General features: G+C 44.0%; 1 protein-coding gene across 12 annotated transcripts in view; it reads left to right on the top strand.

Annotated features, from left to right (window-relative positions):
• adgrb1a (adhesion G protein-coupled receptor B1a) overlaps positions 1–22,776 on the top strand; it is an 888,347-nt gene that overhangs the window by 604,885 nt on the left and 260,686 nt on the right. For all 12 annotated transcript variants that reach the window (XM_072468272.1, XM_072468276.1, XM_072468275.1 and 9 more), the window contains one exon: positions 15,043–15,169. In XM_072468272.1, coding sequence (XP_072324373.1) covers positions 15,043–15,169 — 127 coding nt within the window. The remainder of the gene's footprint in view (positions 1–15,042; positions 15,170–22,776) is intronic.

Below are 22,776 nucleotides of genomic sequence, written 5' to 3'. Positions count from 1 at the left end.
TTATTTGTTTACGAACTGTTTCAGATACTTCCTGCTCATTTTCCTTTGGTGAATTTTCTCCTCTTCTATGTATCTCTAGTTCAGTTTTAGTTCCTTCTCCCCCTCTCCGCATCGAAAAGAAACCATTGCTGGGGTAGTACTGGTCAACCTCTGATTCCTCTATAAATGTCTTCCTTCATTCTTTTGTTCCTTCTAATCGTGTGGCAATTTGTCTTGTGTGGGTCTCAACAGGGAGTGTTAAAAGGCTATGTGGAGATCAGAACACCATCCCATTCTGAATCCACACACACTGCTCAATGCATCTGTTTGTGGATTTGAAATATAGCTGATTTTGTTCCCCATCAGTTGACAGGCTCAAAAGTCTCAACTGTAGCTCTATTGTCACTGCGACCTGGAGCAAAGCAAACTGGCAGCTGCTGTATACCTGCACTGACATACATGTGTCTCTATTTGCTGTGGAAAAATAAACGTGTTTAGGAGTCCTCGGCAATATAAGGCCACAGTGAACAAACAATGAAGGCCCCACCTTCTCAATCTTGCCCCTTGCTTGAGGTGTGGCGACCCTCCAGTTATATCACCACCGGTCAGTTCTCCCCCTCAAAGTGGAAAGCAGCTATGGTCATCTGGAACTATGGTGACTTTACTGACTTATTTTATGTTACTGATAATAATTGCTTCTCTGGCATTAAATCCCTCCCCCCATTTTGTCTTGCAATACATTGTCAAATGGCTAATCCTACTTGTCTCTGCTGTTGCCTTCGGACAGGCACAGCAGTGAGCCTATCAATTCATCCTTTGTAACGGAAAAGCAGGTTCAGGTTCGAAATGGGTAAGTAAACATAGCTGCAATTTCAAGAAGACACCTTCGGATGCACTCGTTTCAAAAGTGAGTGATTCCTTTTTAGTTCCTGGTGGCACAGTTTGAAAATATCTCATCGTGTGTGGTAAGCAGCCATGCAGAAATGTAAACCAAGGGTCCAAGTTTTGCCTGTGCTATTTATCAACCAGGCCTATGTTGGGGATCTCTATCGTTGACCTCAGGGTTTCATGGTGGAGGGGAGAAATATCAATCAGAGCATCAGCCCCAATGGCTCCGGCTGGAAGTGTACCTCAGAAAAAGAGTGGAAAATTCCTTTTTAATCATTTGGATAGAAGCGGGGGTGCTGGAAATCTGAGATAAAACAGAAAATGCTGGAAAATCTCAGCAAGTCTGGCAGCATTTGTGGACAGAGAAACTGAGTTAATGGGTAAGATTTTCTGGCTCCGCTGAAAGCCATGGACTTTTGGCTGGGCCACCAAAACGTCTGTGGCAGGTCCCACCATGGAGTGGCCGGAATATCCAGGCCAATGTTTGAGAACAATATTCCTCTTCTTCGGAACTGAAGAAAGATAGAAATGTGATGGGTTTTGTGGTGTTGAGAAGTGGGAAGGGGCAGGTGGAGCAAAATGGAAGGTCAAGGATAGGTTAGAGGGCAAGAGAGATTAAATGACAAAGAGGCTATGGAACACAAGACAAAAGTAGGGATAATTATAGTGTTATAGACTAAAGCAGGTATTAATTGCATAATAAAGTTCAGCGCTATCTGAAAGCGAAATAGAAGACCGTGTTACTAGTAGAAAAATGGTCAGCACTGTCTGAAAACAAAAATATGAGAACAAGATACAGGCTGGAATTGCGGGGAGCTGGAATCAAAATGGAGGACATAGTTCACAGTCTGAAGTTGCTGAATCCACAAATCTGTAAAATAGCTTATTTGGAAGTTGAGGTGCTGTTCCTCCAGCTTTTGTTGGGCTTCACTGGAACATTCTAGCAGGCTGAGGACAGAATATGAATCATTCTGGAATAGAAATATAACTTTGGCTTATTTTCTCTATTGCAAGTTGTCTTCTTAAATTGCTCTCCCTTGTACTTACCATCCTTATCTCCAATACAAATGCGAGGAGCTCATTGACCTCTTGGTCATAAAGATTGAGACCATCTAATCAGCTGTTTCAGTCATTTTTCTCTCTTCTCCTAGCCACGCCTTGACCAAACTTTCTCTCAGGCCCCGCACCCCTGCCCAGCTGTGAACTTGGTTCCTTTTCCAGTTTTACTCCTTTATCCCTTCACTGAACTCATCTGTTCATGTGACCCACCACATGTATTCGGATAATGCCTAGCTTTACCTCACCAACACCTCTCTCTCGATCATCCCACTGCCTCTAAACTGTCAGACATCTTGGCTGACATTCAGTAATGAATGAGCAGCAGCATCCCCCAAAATATTGGGAAGACTGAAGCCACTGGCCCTTCCCACCGGCGGGATCTTCCAGTCTGCTGGTGCAACCCCTCACCATGGGTTCCCGACAGCGGAGCATGTGAACAACAGGAAAATAGAAGATCCCACCACTGGACAATGGTGGCTGCCTCGGCTGCTATAAAACACACCATGAGGGGAGGGGGAGAGGACAGAAAATCCCGCCTGTTGTCTTTAGCCCCTGCCACAAATTCCACTCCCTCACCACTGACTCCACCACTCTGCTTACTCACTGAGGTTGCAACAGACATTTCACGTTAGTTTCATATTTGATGTCGAGAAGAGCTTTCAAACATAAATCTGCCATCACTAAAGCCATGTATCTGCATCTCCATTACATTATCCATCTCCGCCCTTCCCTCAGCTCTTACGCTGCTGAAACCCACAGCCATGCTTTTGTTGTCTCCATTAGCACAGTGGTTAGCACTGTTGCTTCACAGCGCCAGGGTCCCAGATTCTATTCCCGGCTTGGGTCACTGTCTGTGCGGAGTCTGCATGTTCTCCCAGTGTCTGCATGGGTTTCCTCCAGGTGCTCCGGTTTCCTCCCACAAGTCCCGAAAAACATGCTTGTTAGGTGAATTCGACATTCTGATTTCTCCCTCAGTGTACCCAAACAGGCGCCAGAGTGTGGCGACTGGGGGATTTTCACAGCAATTTCGTTGCAGAGTGAATGTAAGCCTACTTGTGACACTAATAAAGATTATTATTATTACTTGACCAGTCCAACATACTCCTAGCCGATCTTGTGCATTAAACGTGAGATCATCCAAGTCCCTGATGCCTGTGCCATAAATTGCACCAAGTGTGGCTCACCCTCCACTGCTGTGTGTAAAGGTCTGCAATGGCTCCCTTTGAAACAAGGGGCAAAATTCTCCCCAAACGGCACGATGTCCGCCGACTGGCGCCCAAAACGGTGCCAATCATTCGGGCATCGCGCCGCCCCAAAGGTGCGGAATGCTCCGCATCTTTGGGGGCCGAGCCCCAACATTGAGGGGCTAGGCCGACGCCCCACCAGCTGGCGGAAAGGGCCTTTGTTGCCCCGCCAGCTGGCGCGGAAACGACATCTCGGGGCGGCGCATGCGCGGGATCGTCAGCGGCCGCTGACAGTTTCCCGCGCATGCGCAGTGGAGGGAGTCTCTTCCGCCTCCGCCATGGTGGAGACCGTAGCGGAGGCGGAAGGGAAAGAGTGCCCCCACGGCACAGGCCTGCCCGCGGATCGGTGGGCCCCGATCGCGGGCCAGGCCACCGTGGGGGCACCCCCCGGGGCCAGATCGCCCCGCGCCCCCCCAAGGACCCCGGAGCCCGCCCATGCCGGCTTGTCCCGCCGTTCAAAAGATGGTTTAATCCACGCCGGCGGGACAGGCAATTTATTGGCGGGACTTTGGCCCTTCCGGGCCGGAGAATCCAGCGGGGGGGCCCGCTAACCGACGCGGCCCGATTCCCGCCCCCGCCAAATATCCGGTACCGGAGACTTCGGCAACCGGCGGGGGCGGGATTCACGGCAGCCCCCGGCGATTCTCCAACCCGGCGGGGGGTCGGAGAATGACGCCCAAGATCTCAATTGCAAAATTCTCGGGCGAAATTCTCCCCCAACGGCGGGATGCCCGCCGACTGGCGCCAAAGCCGGCGCAAATCAGACGGACCCCGGAGCCCGCCCACGCCGCCTGGTCCCGCCGGTAAATACCAGGTTTGATTTACGTCGGCGGGACAGGCAATTCCTGGGCGGGACTTCGGCCCATCCGGGCCGGAGAATCCAGCGGGGGGTCCCGCCAACCGGCGCGGCCGGATTCCCGCCCCCGCCCAATCTCCGGGAGCGGAGACTTCGGCGGGGGCGGGATTCACGGCGGCCAACGGCCATTCTCCGACCCGGCGGGGGGTCGGAGAATGACGCCCCTCATCTTGTTTTCAAATGGCTCATCCCTTTCCTATTCTGCAATCTCTTCCAGCTTCACTACCTCTGTGATATCTGCATTCCTTTAATTCTGGCATGTTGAGCATCCTTTGTTTTAAATGCTTCACCGTTCATGGCCAAGCCTTCAGCGGGCCAGTCACCATGTTTCAAAATTCCGTCCCTATACGACTCTGTTTATCTACCTCCCTTTCCTCCTTTAAGACATTCCTTAAAACCAACCTCTTTGATCATGTTTTTGGTTCTCTGCCCTCATCTCCTCATGCAGCGCGGGATTACATTTTGTTTCCTAACGCCTCTGCGAAGCGCCTTGGGACTTTTTAATCACTTTAAAAGTGCGATATAAATACAAGTTGTTGTTTATTTTCTGACAAGAATGATTATCAAAGCATCAGTGGCTTGTGAACTCCATGTAGTCGACGAATTTTGAGAAAATTGTGTAACAAAATCAACTTTTTGGGGAAAACGGTACAATTAATGCAGATTGATAAACAATAAATAAAAATCGCAGCACTGCTTGACCGGGAGCCAACATAGGTTGGTGAGTGCAATGGTTATAGGGGAGCCAGATTTGGTGTGAGCAAAGACATGGGACGAAAAAAACCACCCATGGACTTTTGAATGAGCTCAAGTTTATGGAGGTTAGCATTTGGGAGGCCAGCAGGAAGTGCATTGGGAGAGTAAAGTTAAGAGGTAACAAAGGCATTGATGAGGATTTTAGTAGCACATAAGATGAGACAGGAAAAGGTTACAGAAGTGGAAACAGGCACCTAACAGTTCAATATAAAGAATACATAGTTATTCAAATGCTTTTCAATGTCACCTGTGCCATATAAATATACATTGTTGTAAAGCTTTTGCTCTAAGCTGGAATAAATTTTACAAGATTATTACCAACCATGAAAAGTAACATTGATCTGAACTGATGTTCAATTAGATCCACTAAATAATGGACGGGATTTACTGGCTGTTCACACCGTCAGGAAATTCCGGTCCAATGCCGGCGCACAGGCTTTCTGGCGACGAGAGGTGCTGTCAACGGGAAATCTTGTTGACAACTGAGGGACCGGTAGATCCTGCTGGCGGGCCATCTCCCCCGCTGAAAAATACGCAGCAGGGTGGTCGGTAAATCCCACCGAACATGTTGTCCCTGTGCACTAATCTGCTACATGTCAGTTAGTTATACAGCCCACTAATAAGCATAAGTGGAAAATTGGCATAAGGGTGTCCTCAAGTAACAGAAGAGAGGGTTGATGTCATTACAAACCGCATGTGTCTGCATTAATTTATTTATTTATTTCCAATTAAGAGGCAATTTTAGAGTGGCCAATTCGCCTAACCTGCACATCTCTGGGTTGAGGAACACAGGAACATAGGGATTAAGAGCAGAAGTAGGCAATTCAGTCCTTCGAGCCTGCTCCATCATTTAATCAGATCATTGCTGATCTCTGTGGGGGTAAGACCCATGCAGACATGGGGAGAATGAGCAAACTACAAACGGACAGTGACTCGGGTCCAGGATCAAACCCGGGTCCTTGGTGCTGTGAGGCAGCAGTGCTAGCCACTGTGCCACCGTGCCACCTGTCAGCATTAAATATATGAACAAATGTTTTCTTGCTCAAAAATGAATTCAAGTTCGAGTATAATAAAAAAATTGATATCATTTTTCCGACTGTAAGAGACAATGAGCTGTAACTTCCGATAGAGTGGCAAGTGAGTTGGATCGTTGGAGGGGGAGGATGGTTGGGGAAGGGTAAGGGTGTCCCAAGGCGTCAGGGGGTGTGGGGATTCCTGTGGAGGAGAGTGGGAGGGAGTGGGGAAGGCCCCTGGGAATTCGGGGATGTGGGGGAGCTCAGTGGGTGGTCAGTGTGGGGTTGTGCACAGAAGTTAGAAGAGATTTTGATTGTCCTAATGTTTTCCTGTATAATTACTGATATAGCACCATATGAGGTTTACGATTTGAGGTGCATTTTGGGATGGATCCCAGAGAGGGCCCTTAACCAAGGGAAGTTTAAAATCCCAGGAAATGCAATCCTTATCTGGGAAACTCTGTGGGTGAGGGAGGTAGGGGTGGTCCCCAGCATATCTTTGGGTTATCCCAATCCAATAGAACGCCCTGGAGCTCAGAGCTATGGCCCAATAGAACTCGTCCAATTTACTGTTAAATAGACTATATAGTTTGTCTTAACAATCGAGTCCAGAACGGTCTCAGGCACAAAATTCAAGCAATACTTGCTTAACAAACAATAGCTAGCCATTTGTCTCAGTGTACCTTGCTTGGAGAAAATTGGGGGAAATTTTCCAGAGATCTGTTCACTCAGTAAGGGGACTGTGCCTCTCTGAACATTGGACAACAACAGATTCAAGCTCACACACCGATACCACAGTTCTCTCCCTGTATTCTTGTTGAAGTTCAAGAGGAAAAGTTAATGAAAAGCAGTTAGCACTTGTGGAACTGCATCTCATTTTAAGTCAGCACATACAGGAAAGGAGAGGAAAAAACTGAAAGAATGAAAAAGGGTGGAGCGTGCCAACTAATATATCAAAACTGGTAGTGAACACTTCTGGAACTCCGAAGGCAATTGTTTTGTCCTATTTTCCGCAACCAAAATCAATATTCAGATGATGCCCGCCCAGGGACAGAAGGCACAATCTGCACATTTGCACTGTGACTTGTTTTACTCATGACTGCAAAAAGGAATTCTCATGGGCTACCATCATTTTGTCTGTCAAAAGGCAAATCTTGATAATGCTCCCTGATCCCCGATTCAAGGTCTGGTCCTGTGTCTGCAACTCCCAATTATTAAGAGCTGAGAATAACTGAATAGAAGGCAGACACCTTTCTAAAGGAAAAGAGTGCAGAACCAGCAATTTTATTTCAGTATTGCTCTTTCACTTGGTTGCTTCCTTGATCAGATTCACTTCACTTATTTTACTGGAGAACAGGAAAAGGAAGATGTCTTACAACAACAGGTTAGTTTTGATGTCACTAGCTTTCAGAGTGCTGCTCCTTCCTCAGGTGAATGAAGAGGTATGTTCCAGAAACATATATATAGACAGATTCAAGGATGCCAGACAATTCTTGGAATACGATGTCTGGCATGTTTGAATCTGTCTATATATATGTTTCTGGAACATACCTCTTCATTCACCTGAGGAAGGAGCAGCACTCCGAAAGCTAGTGACATTGAAACAAACCTGTTGGACTTTAACCTGGTGTTGTAAGACTTCTTACTGTGCTCACCCCAGTCCAATGCCGGCATCTCCACATCAGGAAAAGGAAGAGCAGAGGAGAGCAAGATTATCTTTTAGAATATGCTTATTCCCCTCTAACTGTGTTCAATCTGATATCTATTGCAGCTCAGAAATCTTCATTTATATACAAGACCAAAACAGATGGTTCCGTCTTTATGGAGTTGGCTGGTACTGTAGAATGCACTTCAGTGTTTTTTATTCTCAAGTGCATTTGCAAATCCTGCGGTAGCATAAAATGGAGCCATTTCATGGTTCATTTGCATTGAACCATGTTAGTTTTTTTACTAATGGTGCATTTTCAACTGGGGTAGAGTTGTGAATTGCATTTGCTTGTAGGACCTCTTGCAGTTTTTATTTGCATGTGTATGGGTGAAATGTAATAGGGGATATGATTGACATTCAAAAGGAAATGAGAGCATAACAACAATTTACCAAAATTACCACAACAATTTTCTTTTTGGAATTGTAATTGACTTATTTCATTGATTTATTATTTATTTATGTAAATTTCCCTCTCGATTGATGCTGCACTAAATAACTGACACACAGCACAGTGTGAAACAGCTTCATTGTTATTTCACAGCTTTGCATCATTTGATTACAAGGTTATTTGATGTGATATTTCTTCATTTGTAAAATTCATATTCTCTTATTTGCCTGACCAAACCTAACATGTGTTGGGGGATGGGCTTTGAAGGGTTACATGGCAAATGAGGATATGATTAATATTTAAGAATTAAAATATGCTCTTTACTACTTTTCTTATTCCAATGGGATTGCATTGACCTTGACATAACATCTTTCGTATCAATAGGGAATCCTTTTTGCACTTAAGAAATACTAGGATCACCAACCCTTGCCCAAGCAGCTACTTTGATACTTGAATTTAACTAGTTTACAATAGTGGGAATGATGAATAACCCCAATCCTGTTCCATACCTACAATTATGTAAACACATTTTCATGCATGAGTCACAGAAACTGGGGTGTTTTTTCCCCTCCTTCCACTGGGGAATGAAGGGAACTGTGGCACTCCAATTTGCAGCTGGACAGAGACAACACAAAATTGGGACTGGAACAAAGATTACTGCTCCTAAGCATCACACCACCGAGTACCTATCTATTATTAAAATTCAATGACATAAATGTCTTTAATAAACTGTTTATTTAACTCTGTAGTTTTTCTTTCCTTACTATAAATCTTACTCTTCCACAGATTATTCAATTCCCAGAAAATGAGGGAAGTCGGTCCGCACATTTCCATACATGCTAACATTAAGTGGTTAAGTAGTTATGTAATGAGGTTGCCCTCTGATTTGGACGTCTTACTGGCCATTGCTCAGCACACCTCAAACAAGATTTGGAACTTGAAATACGAGGATTCTGTGAATCCTTATCTAATAATTTCATAATTCAGCAAATAAGCATTTTACTTGTAGCCTTTGTAATGCTTGCTGCTCCATTTGCCTTTGTCTCCTGATTCATGGCCTGTCCTACTATGGGATGTTGACTTAGCTGATTTTAATATTGTCGTTTTCGTGCTCTTAAGCAAAATAATAGGGATTTTTCTTTTATTAGGAGCAGCTTAATGGGGCAGCACGGTAGCATTGTGGATAGCACAATTGCTTCACAGCTCCGGGGTCCCAGGTTCGATTCTGGCTTGGGTCACTGTCTGTGCGGAGTCTGCACATTCTCCCCGTGTGTGCGTGGGTTTCCTCCGGGTGCTCCGGTTTCCTCCCACAGTCCAAAGATGTGCAGGTTAGGTGGATTGGCCATGATAAATTGCCCTTAGTGTCCAAAATTGCCCTTAGTGTTGGGTGGGGTTACTGGGTTATGGGGATAGGGTGGAGGTGTTGACCTTGGGTAGGGTGCTCTTTCCAAGAGCCGGTGCAGACTCGATGGGCCAAATGGCCTCCTTCTGCACTGTAAATTCTATGATATTAATCGCAGCATCCAAATGTCCTTTCTTCGCACAGAACTTGAGTATTGCCGAAAAAAGACATGCTGTTAAAGTTTTTGGCTTGCAGTCATCAGGACAATTCACGAGGATACCAAATGTAAAGGGAATAATAATTTATACTTCATGAGAAGAGGGTGCTGATTGGTTGGGGAGTAGTTGAGGCATTGCCATGGGGAATGCAGTGGACTGATGACTGTCAGTCAACTGTCAAACTTTGTTTAAATTCAAACCAAGCATGTTGACTCTGAGGAATTGTCCTAGGGAATAAACCTGAGAATGGCTGTGCCTATTTTGTTTGGTTGAAACATGTGCAATGTTCTTTCTATCTGACATGTCGCTTCAGGGCAGCACGGTGGCGCAGTGGTAGCGCTGCAATCTCACGCCGCCGAGGTCCCAGGTTCGATCCCGGCTCTGGGTCACTGTCCGTGTGGAGTTTCCACATTCCCCTGTGTTTGCGTGGTTTTCGCCCCCACAACCCAAAGATGTGCAAGGTAGGTGGATTGAATACGCTAAATTGCCCCTTAATTGGAAAAAATGAATTGGGTACTCTAAATTTATCAAAAAAAAATACATGTCGCTTCTAGCACGCATAGATACGTCACATTGCAAACCTGACAATGTGTTGTCAGCATATTGCGTAGCACAGTCAGGAGTGTTCAGTAAATATTGTTCAATTGCGTGATTGGACAACATTCGCTGAACAATCCTGAGTGTGCTAAGTTTTGAATGAATGACAGTCGGCTATGGGCTGTTTCAGAGAGGACCGATTCTGTCTGCCCCTCCATAATTATAAGGGAGCAGTTCCATTTTTTACTAATTCCATTACTGCCGTGCTCACGTAATGTTTATACTCCAAAGATTGTATGGAGTCCCCTGAGATATTTTGACAACGGACAAGGCATTACATAAGTCCAAGTCTTTCCATGACCCAAAGCTGTAAATCCCCTCAATGACAATGATTCAGCCGCATAGGCCAAGATTTTCTGGGTCCTTTGATGTCGGAGGTGGGAAGGCTGGCAAAATGACTTGAGAAGTAATTGGGTGGCATGTCCAATGTCCCCCAACTGCCATGATATTTTGCCTGCAGCAGGAGCCACATTGATCACAAAATTGCAAATGAATGGCTAATAGAACAGCACCACTCCATTTTTTGATTTGTAACAGTCACTAAATGAGGCAAACTATATTGTTAAAAATTGAGATTGGTCCTGAAGTGCTCATGTTAAATAGTCTGCGTGCTGTCGTTTCAGTGATTCTGGTGTAGAAGTAGTAATATTGCTTTTCTCCCACAAACAATCTGTCAAATATTAAAGTCTAATTAAAAAATCAAATCTAAAAATGATTTGCACTTTGCTACCCCACCAGCACTGCCATTTTGCATGTGGGTGTGCTGTTCAAACGGCAATTGTACATTCCCACCCACTAGCAATCTGACTCAGCTTCCCACACAGCTTGTAGTAAAGTGGCAGATCAGAAATCTGTGGCTGTGACTGACCTAAGGAGAGTAAAGGAGGTATGATCTTGTTGGATCCGTGAGATAAAAAATATAAAACAATAATGAAACCAATGAATATACATAAGAGTGTGATTTATAAAACAAATTATAAAAGGTACATAAGTTCCTTTCATGCACCACTTAAAAGAGACAACATTGTTGTGGATGTAAATGGTGGATATTGTTAGAAGCATTAAAAAAAATACTCCATCAACAAAACAAACCACCGACAATTCAAGGTTAAATCAAGAGAAATTATTTGAAATTGAATTCCTGTTTCTGGCCTACCGCCAGCATTAACAGCAGCCCTCATAAAAGCCGCACGCCAAATTCTGTATTCACATTCCACTCCTTGACTCTTGGTCCTCCATATGGTAACCATCAAAGATATATGGACATAAGCAACCCAATCTGACAATGCTGCCATGATTGAACACATCAGCACACTTGCATCATTGTCGCTCTCTGAAACAGTTTTCCAGGTTTGTCCACTGTCCGAGTTACTCAGTAACTAGTCACTTACTATCACAATGCACCATGTGTATTAATTACACTTGTATATGCTTGGTACATTATACTCGGCAACTACGAGCATTACAGAAATGAGCAAATACCGAACATCGAATTACAACAGGGGGACAGTTTAGCTCACTTGGCTAGACAGCTGGTTTGTGAAGCAGAGCAAGGCCAGGAGCTCAGGTTCAATTCCCATACCTGCTGAGGTTATTCATGAAGGCCCCACCATCTCAACCTTGCCCTTTGCTTGAAGTGTGGTGATCCTCAGGTAAATCACCACCAATCAGCTCTCCCCCTGAAAGGGGACAGCAGCCTAAACAGCCTATGGTCATCTGGGGCTATGTCAGCTTTACCTTACCTTTACAATAAAGTGGCCAGTGACTCAGTTTATGGCACTATCATGTCATCCATTGTGCCCATAAAAATATTTTTCCTTTTACAAAACGTGTGTTTCAAAATTTGAAAACCATTACAAAAAATCAGATTGGAGAAATATACCAGTCCAACAAGACCCTGGCAGATTTGAAGTAAAGTTGGCAGACGAAACTGTTCTGACAGCTAAATCTACATCAACACCATGGCAATGCTGCTTTCAGGTGTTGATTTTGTGATTTTTATTCACTTGTGAGTCTGATCTTGGCTCACCAATACTGATTGTAACACATGACATATCTACTATAACTTTACCTGTTACTGTGCGGGGATAAATCTTGTGGATTCTTTTCTTTGGTGCTTGCTCGGTGGCTGCCAGTTTTTTTGCCATACTTTGTTTCAAATGGGTGATCCAGAAATTTCAATTGTGTGAACCCAAACATGTACCCTTCACCCATTCAGCTTAATATGGTTCCGATGAAGATTCATTAGCAACAAGGAAATCTGCAGAACTCAAGCCAAATTTCCTTTCCATTCCTTTCCCCTTCATTGCATGAAACTTGGCCAGTTTTGGAGAGAAATAGGTGGAAGCCCTTTTTTAAAAAAAAACATTTTCTTTAAACATTTGTGATTTTATAACAACAATTTCAAATGTAAACCTAACTCAGTAAATGACACTCCCCCCAACCAACAACCATACCCAGCCAACACATCTTACACACACAGTTCCCCAGTCCCACTTCCTTCACTCGCTGATGATGCCTAAACTGTCCCCTCCATCCCGAACCCTCCTCCCGCTCATTGTATCTGCTAACAGTTTAATTTTCCCCGAAGAAGTCGATAAACGGCTGCCACCTCCAGACGAACCCTAACGCCGATCCTCTCAGGGTGAAGTTGATTTTCTCAAGCCTGAGAAACACAGCCATGTCACTAACTCAAACCCAAGATTTTATGAGCTCCGGGTCCCTCCACGCCAGAAAGATCTGTCTCCAGGCTCCCAGGGAGGCAAAGGCCATAACGTCAGCCTCTCTCATCCCCTGGACTCCCGGGTCTTCCGACACTCCAAAAATTGCCACTTCTGGATTCGGCGCCACCCTTGATTTTAGTACCGTGGACAGGACATCCGTAAATCCCTGCCAGAATCCTCTAAGTTTCAGACATGCCCAAAACATGTGGACATGATCTGCAGGCCCTCCCGCACACCACCCACACCTGTCCTCCACCCCTTCAAAAAACCTGCTCATCCGGGCCACCGTCATGTGTGCCTGGTGGACCACCTTAAATTGTATCAGGCTGAGCCTGGCACATGATGAGAATACGTTGACTCTACTCAGAGCATCCTCCCATGGACTTGCTCTAGTTCCTTACCCAACTCATCGTCCCACTTACGCTTTACCTCCCCTATCTGGGTTGCCTCCCACTCCATGAACTCTTTATAAATTTCCGCGGCCTTCCCCTCCCCCACTCGCGTTTTTGAAACTACCTTGTCTTGTATTCCCTGAGTCGGTAGAAGTGGAAAGGTCGAAACCTGCCTCCGTACAAAGTCCCTCACCTGTAGATAACAAAACCCATTCCCTCCTGGCAGTTCAAATCCCTAGATGGAAGCCCTTTAAGCAGACATGCTTATCTATTAATGAAGCTGAAAGTTGATATTGTACATAATTCGTTTCAAGGCTGCATTTGACTAACATGGACATGGGTTCAGATACCGCCCCCCCCTTGCAAAGGTCAGACACGTTTTTCTCATCATAACTGAAAATGGCTACGTGTCTGTTTGTGTGCACGATTGTTAAAAGAGTGGAGGCATGTTTTCCGCACGACACAAATTTTGAAAACAGTAAGTTGTTAAAATTTAATTTAAAAAATAACTTATCTTTGTGGTTATGGCTTCAGGCATATTCGAACGTGATAATTGTATCTAGCACAGTGGAACAATGTGTCCCACTGACTATTCACACATCTATTTCAGGAGAGACAGGTGTCATTAAACCCAAAATTTGTTCTAGCAGGAACAATTTGGATCTGAGAAATTGCAGCAATTTTAATTTGAATTCATCCTTAAAGTGCAATGTGACTTTTTGAATTTTCAGTCTTGTGCCGTTACTGAGACTTAAATTATTTGTTAATTGTTTATATAAAGAGATCATGTACACTCAATAAAAGTTAAGCGAGGAAACTCCTTTGCCAAATCTGTCACCCGTTCTTTGACTCATCACTTTAATGATGGCATACTTGCTTTTTTCTTCAGTGCATTTTCTTCCCCCCCCTCCCCTCCTCTCCTCTTTCATTGCTTCCTTTTCTAAGTAGCTCCCAAACCCTTGAAACACTGTTACAGTGTGCATTTCTGTTTCAAGTCTGTGCTATTGGGAATGGAGCTATAGTGCTCTTGTTTTGGAAACAGGTTTGGTATGCACTTTTTTTTTGTTTATATGATTGTAGAATTGATGACTGTACAGTACCTAGATTATCTGGCATGTTTTCAGATAAGTGTTTTTTGGGGGGGGTGGAAAAAAAAAGGTTTGATGCCAAAGCAAATGTTGAATAATCTTCAAAAGGATAGCTATCTGAGTATTGCCTAGACAACCTGAGGCGTGGGGGGGGGGGGGCAAAGTAAAGTGAAAGCCGGCTCTCAGGTAGCGAGTGTGACTGGTGCGGTTTATTAATTCCTCGGTATTCGACATTCACAGGGATGGGAGCGCCTGTCTTTTTATAATTCCAGATATTATTTCGCTTGCCTTTCGTGCCGGTTTTTATGTTACAAGAGGGGGAGCCCTCACTCGGCATATTATGGACACTCATACATTTGTCACCCCTCAAATCTCTCTGTGGAAATAGCGGAGCCTGTTAAAGAGAGGTTTGCAGGAAGGGGGATTGTGTGCAGTTCCCTGTTTCTCAGTGTGATTTATCTGACTCCCTCACCTCATATAGGTGGGGGAACTCAGGTTGACATTTATGTTTCGGTCTGGGTAGGGGGTTGCTTGCTTGCTCCTGGTTATGGGGAGGAAGGATGGGGAGATGAATTGCCGTTCAAGCAATTGCAATAAATCCGTCCGTCGTCGTTTGAAAACTTATTCCTTTAAATGTTTTGTGGCGCGTTGCCGAGCTGGTGCATCGCCTTTTGTTCTATTTATTTATAGTTATATATATGATTTGTTTGGTGCATGCGCGCGCGGGATTTATTAGCTCCTCATTGAGAGATATGTATAGATGTGTTTTCTTCTCTTTTGGAAATTGTCAGCTTTGCCGTTCAGGGGGTCTGGTCCAGCCGCGGCTGCAAGACGTTCCCAATTGACTCGTCACGTACAAAATGCCAGTGTGACCGTCTCTCCAGCTTCGCCATTTTGGCTCAGCTCTCTTCAGATTCGGTAAGTCCATTTTATTTATTTTTATTTTGTTTGTTGTTGATTGGGGAAGGGGGTGGGGGGATGTTGTATTTAGTCGCTGGGTGGGTGAGGGGGAAAACAAACAACATAAAACCATCATGTAAATTCATTGCAGCCGAATGCAATATCAAAAGGAGGGAGGGGGACGTGTCAGCCGTGATTAAAGGCTGACATTTCTGAAGTACAGATGTGGGTTGGTGTCTGCTGCATCTGTCAGCAAAGCTGGCACTGGCGGCGGCTCCTGGCCTGGGCATCAGTGGCACATCAGCGTTTGTAGGAGATGTCCTGTCGGTCCTTTCACGTGACATCGTCGGACTCTGTGGCCTGAGTTGTCTGGAGATGTGTGTGGGAGGAAGACTCTCTCCAAACGCTCCTTCCTGTCCACTTGCCAATGTCTTTCATGCATCCCAGTAAATCCGCTCGGGTGTTGACGCGCGATAGCGCTTGTACATCTCGCAGCTTGTCAGAACCCTTCTGCGGCCCGAGATGGATTACACATGACATCCAAAACACTGGCCAGAAATCTGAAGGGATTGTCTCAGTACGGTTCTCATTTGGCCACACGCACCCTATCCTGGTCAGAACGTTATCTGTCCAGTGTTATCACAAGCTTCTTCTGTTATCTTCACCAAATTATCAAAAGGCGATTTATAATCCGTGCAATTAGACTTCCAAGAATATCGTTGACACCAATCAACAGTGACGTTCTGAATAAATAACATGTACTTTTGCAGCAGAATGATTTACCAAAGTGGCGCAGCTAGGAGATAAACATCTACTAAACGTTCTGCCTTGTGTGTGTTTCTCTCTTTTTACCGAATTTAAATAAACAGTTTAAGAAACAATTGTGCGTCTGGCACCATGTGTCAACATAAACTCATTCTTTTCGCAGCTACTACTGCTATCTGTTATAATAGCTGAGGAGGAGTGTAACTTGGGTACTGAGCTCTGCATGTTAAACACAGATGATTCCCATTCTTTTCGCAGTTACTACTGCTATCTATTATAATAGTTAAGGAGTAGTGTAACTTGGGTACTGATCTCTGTGCATGTTAAACACACACAGATGATTCCCAATCAGATCAACTCTGTCGGCAATATAAAAAATTGTGAAGCTATTTGAATTGTATCAATTTGGCGTCACATTGCTCATGGAATTGGCCACTTATGTGAGTGGACTGAGAATAAAATGGTCGCTGGTCATGGTGTCAGATAAAAGTTGTTTCGAATGGTCTAAAATATAAATTAAACACACCATCAGGTTTCAGAATGTTGCCTTGAATTATATTCAACCTAAATTTATTTGTTTCATTTATTGGCTAGCGGTGATTAGATCTGCAACAAAGAATTTTCTGTTGGTTTATGAACAAGTGACTGTCATACTTTAAGAGCTAATGTTAATGCTTCATTTATATGTGTTTTACTTTGTCATTCTAGTATAATTAGAAAACTGGGGATCTTTTATATGAATATATCTGCAACTTAACTGAGTCACTCTAATGGTTACTGTCGTCACAAATATATTGAAAGATGACAATGTTGATGCTTGTGATACTGATATTGAATGTATATATATATATCTTTTACCTATGTCTATATAGACAGGAATACACTTTTAAAATTAAAGAAAATAATTTATTACTAGATCTGCACAAGGCATTTTGAATGTGATATTAGCCAATTGCAGTATGTTATTGGGTTTGTAGAATATTGTGGCTTCACCATGAAACAATTTATTTAGTTTTTGCATCCAGGGAGATATATTTTTCTGCATGAGAAATAGTATAACAACAACAGGACATGCAAAGTATGTCAGGCAGTATCGGAAAGAGAAAGAAGAAATTTTACTCAAGTATGACCTATAGTTCTACTGAAGCGTCAGACCCATGTTTTCTACTTCTGATGGTAGTCAACCTGCTGTGCAGCTCCAGATCTGTCTGCTTTTACTTGTGATTTCCTGCCTCTGGAGGTTTTCCTTTATTGCCCCAACCAATATAATGGACAGTTCATTTCTTAGTAGGCATGTGTTTGACTTTGTTAGTTAATGTTTGGCCAAGCCACCTTTTAGCTGTGGAATCGATTAATCATTACAATCAGCATGGTTTATTGCAAAGTTATTGATTGTGAGAGGAACATTATTCCATCAGAGAAACAGTGTTGCTTCACAGGCACAGTTGGTATTAGAGAAATTAAGTTAATATTTTGAGTTCATACGGACTCGAAACGTTAACTCTGTTTCTCTCCATACATATGTTGCCAGACCTGCTGAGTTTATCCAGCATTTCCTGTTTTTATTTCAGATATCTAACATCTGCAGTATTTGCTTATATTATATGGTTGGTATCAACTACTTTTGTGACCAACAACCTTCTGGTGTGTTGAAGAGATATTGGCTCTGAAGATCCTGGTAAAATATCTCAACCTCGGTCCCAAGGGTCATGGGCCAACTCCACAAAATTGTGCATAATCTGACATAATCTGCATTGAATTAACTGGCTGGATTTTATGGCTCTCCGCTGGGCATGCTTTCAAGGGTGGGGGCAGATGGCTGGTGAGATCCTAACCACCCCTGACTGGTCCCCTTTGTATGGGATGGGAGGGGCAAGAGGGGGGGGGGGGGTGAGAGGGGAGTCAAGGTCATCCACCCTTGGGCCTATTGAGGCTCTTAAGTGGCCAGCTATTACCCACTTACGACCATCAATCTGCCCTTATTGATATCACAGATATAAGTTGAGAGGTAGTAGGTTTAAAACTGAGATGAGGAGGATCTACTTTTCGCAGAGGATGGTGAATTTGTGGAACTCGCTGCCCCATAGTGCGGTGGAATCTGAATCAATAAATGGTTTCAAGAAGGAGATAGATATGTTTCTGGTTAAAGGGATATGGGGAACAGGTCGCGAGGTGAATTTGACACCAGGAAGAGATCAGCCATTATCTGATTGAAGGGCTGAATTGCCCACTTCTGTTCCTAATTCCTATGTTCCTATCATACAGTGGACAGTGACAGGCGGGCAAGAGTGAGAGGGTTGATTTTTTTTTAACACAAATAGTTAAAAGGTGGGAAGGAAGAGGGTGCTCATCCTTGGGGTGAGGGGGGCGCAGCCTGTGCATCCGGGGAACACCTTCACAAAGATGTTACCCCTCTTGTTGCTTCCCCAATTAGACACCAAACCATCTCCTGTCCCCGCTCTACTCCCCAATTTCCCTTTCAAAGATGTTTGATTCCTTCCTGCCCTAAAGGCCGGACCTACCTCACTCAGTTCACCATCACCCTTCTCCCTGGAGATGTTGGCTGGTTTGCGACTTACATTTCTTGCAATGAGGTGCATAGGGAGAAGTTTGCACTGTAGCGACGTGTTTCTGAAGTTATGGGATTAGGGTGGAGAAGTGGAATTGCTGTAAATGTTCAACCAGTGTCATCTGAATGGTGAAACATACTTGTGGGGCCATATGACCCTCAATCCCCCTCAGTTTAGGTTTAGTCTCAAGGATTGCTGGATTGAGTGCCACAGTGGGGTTTTAGCGTATGTTTGCTGATGAGTTAATGTTGTATGGAAGAAAGAGTCTTATGGCTGAGATGGTAAATGGAGGTTATGGCCTGTACAAGGACACATTGAAGATTCCCTTCTTCAGTGCACTGACCAACATTTCTCTGAACTTCAGTAAACAGGTTAACTGATGTTCCTGTCACTCCTGTTTTGAGAAAAAATGTTGTGCAGAATAAATTCTGCCTTTGCCTACGTCAATTCAGTGACTGCACTCAAAGTACACCCTTAACCATAAGGTGCTTTGGGCGGTTCTGAGGTCATAAATGACACTACATAAATGTGAATTATTTAAACAGCGCAAAGTTTTTTCAGATAACTATCAAGGTAAGGGAATATACAATTAATGGTAGGTTCCTAGGAAGTACAGTGCAGAGGATCAGAGGGACCTTGAGTTGCATGTCCATAGATCACTGAACACACCAGAACAGATAGATGAGATGGTTAAGAAGGCACATGGGATACTTGCCTTTATCAACCGAGGCATTATGATGGAGCTGCATTAAAATATTGTTAGGCCACAGCTAGAGTACTGTGTACAATTCTGGTCACCACACAATAGGAAATTATTGCACGAGAGAGGGTGCAGAGGAGATTCACCAGGATGTTGCTTAAGCTGGATCGTTTCAGCTTTCAAGAGAGACTGGTTAGACTGGGGTTGTTTTCATTGGAGCAGAGAAGGCTGAGGGGGGAACTGATTGAGGTCTATAAAATATGATGGATATAGATACGGTGAATAAAAATTAACTTTTCCTCTTAGCAGAAGGGTCAATAGCCAGGGGGCATAGATTTAAGGTAAGGGGCATGAGGTTTAGAGGGGAAGTGAGGAAAAACCTTTTCATCAGAGGGTGATGGGTATCTGGAACTCACTGCCAGAAACGGTGGTAGAGGTGGAAACCCTCAACATTTAAGAAGTATTTAGATGAGCATTTGAAATGCCATAGCATAAGGCTATGGGTCAAATGCTGGAGAATGAGATTAGAGTAAATGGGTGCTTGATGGCCAGTGTGAACACGATGGGCCGAAGGGCCTATTTTCATGCTGTAAGAAGTCTATGATTCTATTTCAGTGGTATAGTCAGGATCTTTAAGAAAGCTATTTTTTATTTGTACTTCGTTAAATTCAAGGTAGGTCTTTAAGTTTTCATTTCAGGCCTATTCCCCTTTAACAAAGCAGCCTTGCATTCTTTTTAACTGGATGAAACCGTTTGTCTAATGATAGTAAAGTAAATATAGAACTTGCATTTACATTATACCGTTTATGTTCTCACTGTATACAAAGTATCACGTTATGCGTGTAAACATGGTGGTCAAGTTGCTTACAAGATAGTCCCACAGTCACCAAATGACATAAATGATTAATTACCTCCATTTTGATGTTTTTGATTGAAAGTTTTGTATTGGCCAGAACACCACATCTTCAATTTATTTTTTATTCATTGGATGTGGCCAGAATTTATTGCCCATCCCTAATTGCTCTTGAACTGAGGACAGTAAGACGTCTTACAACACCAGGTTAAAGTCCAACTAGTTTGTTTCAAACACTAGCTTTCGGGGCACTGCTCCTTCCTCAGGTGAATGAAGAGGTATGTTCCAGAAACATTTATATAGACAAAGTCAAAGATGCAAGACAATGCTTTGAATGCAAGCATTTGCAGGTAATTAAGTCTTCACAGATCCAGAGATGGGGGTAATCCCAGGTTAAAGAGGTGTGAATTGTCTCAAGCCAGGGCAGTTGGTAGGATTTTGCAAGCCCAGGCCCGATGGTGGGGGATGAATGTAATGCGACATGAATCCAAGGTCCCGGTTGAGGCCGCACTCCTGTTTGCGGAACCTTGGCTATAAAGTGCTATGGATCTAGAGTCACGCTACCAGAGCAGGTAAAGACAACTGATTTCCTTCCCTAAAGGGCATTAGTGAACCAGATGGGTTTTATCAAAAATTGGCAATGGCAGACACTCAATTCCAGATTTGTTTCTGAATTCAAATTTCATCATTTGCCATGATGGGATTGGAACCCAGGCCATCAAAGTGTTACCCTAGGTCTCTGGATTACTAATCCAGTGACATTACCACCATGCCATTGCCTCCTCACTTCTACAGCGATCTCTTGCATCCACCTGACCAGACTCATTTCATGCAGAACGCAGCACCGGCAGACGGTGTAACACTCCCATGGAACTGAGTTGGTGTGTAATTCTAGATTAATATTCAAGTATGACTCAGAAGTGAGAAAGCAAAGTTAACACAGTAGGTGCCATCTATATTCATTGGGCCCATTACTCCCTTGGATGCTGCACAAAATCAGGAATTTGCAGAAACAAAAGGAAAGAAAATTAAACAGTTATTCATTTTCAGTTGCAATGTCCTGACATAGATTGATGGCACATCTTTTGTTCTTTGTTCTTTCACAAGAAAGTGCTGAGGGTTTTGGCAAAAGTTGCTATCATGACCGGTACAGGCTTGGAGGGCTGAAGGGCCTGATCCTGTCCTGCATTGTTCTTTGTTCTAGAGCTGCTGCTTGGTGAAACTTTTGAAAAAAATCTTAATGGTATCGTTGCCAATTTGCTTCCCATAAATAATTGCCCTTGAACTGAATGGCTTGCTTGATCGTTTCACTGGGCATTTAAGAATCAACCATATTGCTGTGGGTCTGGAGTCACATGTAGGCCAGACAAGATACTGATGGCAGATTTCCTTCCCTGAAGGATATCAGAGAACCAGATGGGTTTTTAAAACGATTGATGATGATAACCATGGCCAACATCACTGAGCCGATCTTTATATTCCAGATTTTATTCATTGAATTTAAATTCCACCAGCTCTCATCGAACATACAGTGCAGAAGGAGGCCATTCGGCCCATCAAGTCTGCACCAACCCGCTTAAGCCCTCACTTCCACCCTATCCCCGTAACCCAATAACCCCTCCTAACCTTTTTGGTCACTACGGGCAATTTATCATGGCCAATCTACCTAATCTTCACATCTTTGGACGGTGGGAGGAAACCGGAGCACCCGGAGGAAACCCACGCAGACACAGGGAGAACGTGCAGACTCTGCACAGACAGTGACCCAGCAGGGAATCGAACCTGGGACCTGGCGTTGTGAAGCCACAGTGCTATCCACTTGTGCTATCGTGCTGCCCCACAATAATCGCTTATTGTCACAAGTAGGCTTCAATGAAGTTACTGTGAAAAGCCCCTAGTCGCCACATTCCGGCGCCTCTTCGGGGAGGCTGGTACGGGAATTGAACAGGCGCTGCTGGCATTGTTCTGCATCACAAACCTGCTGTTTAGCCCACTGTGCTAAACCAGCCCCTAAATTGGTGGGATTTGTACTCATGTCCACAGAGCATTTGCCTGGGCATCTAGATTACTGGTCCACTACAATCCATCTTCCCCAAATTGGAAAGGAATGCTGGATCAATGTGGAAAGTGGGCTCCTTCCTGTTTCCACCAGGTTTTGCTTTTTCCTCTTGGGATTAATCTGGTAAATAGGTAAACAGCAAACTTAGGCAAACAGCAAGGTTTTTTGTTCAGTGGTGAAGTCAATGACTTGAGAAGTTCAACCTGTAAAATTGAGATTCCAAATTTTCAGTGTTGAGGATAAAATGTGAAATAATAATTAAGTCATGAAAACGCAATATTCACATTTACTTCCCAGAATTAAGTACAAGGATATACAGCCAGTATCCTGCACATGTGGAAATGGCTTGGTGCGAAGATAGAATACATTTTTAACCTCTTCGGGGCGGCACGATCCCTAGTTCGATTCCGGCTTGGGTCATTGTCTGTGTGGAGTCTGCACGTTTTCCCTGTGCCGGCGTGGAATTCCTCCGGTTTCCTCCCACAAGTCCCAAAAGACGTGCTGTTAGGTAATTTGGACATTCTGAATTCTCCCTCTGTGTACACGAACAGGCGCTCCAGAATGTGACGCTTCGGGGCTTTTCACAGTAACTTCATTGCAGTGTTAATGTAAGCCTATTTGTGACAATAAAGATTATTATTAAAACATTTTTAAAAACTATTTTGATACATGTGTTAC

This window comes from Scyliorhinus torazame, chromosome 11 (genome assembly GCF_047496885.1).
Source record: "Scyliorhinus torazame isolate Kashiwa2021f chromosome 11, sScyTor2.1, whole genome shotgun sequence".
Taxonomy (NCBI): domain Eukaryota; kingdom Metazoa; phylum Chordata; class Chondrichthyes; order Carcharhiniformes; family Scyliorhinidae; genus Scyliorhinus; species Scyliorhinus torazame.
The sequence above is the reverse complement of the archived record's forward strand: the minus strand, read 5'-3'. Positions and strand labels throughout refer to the sequence as shown.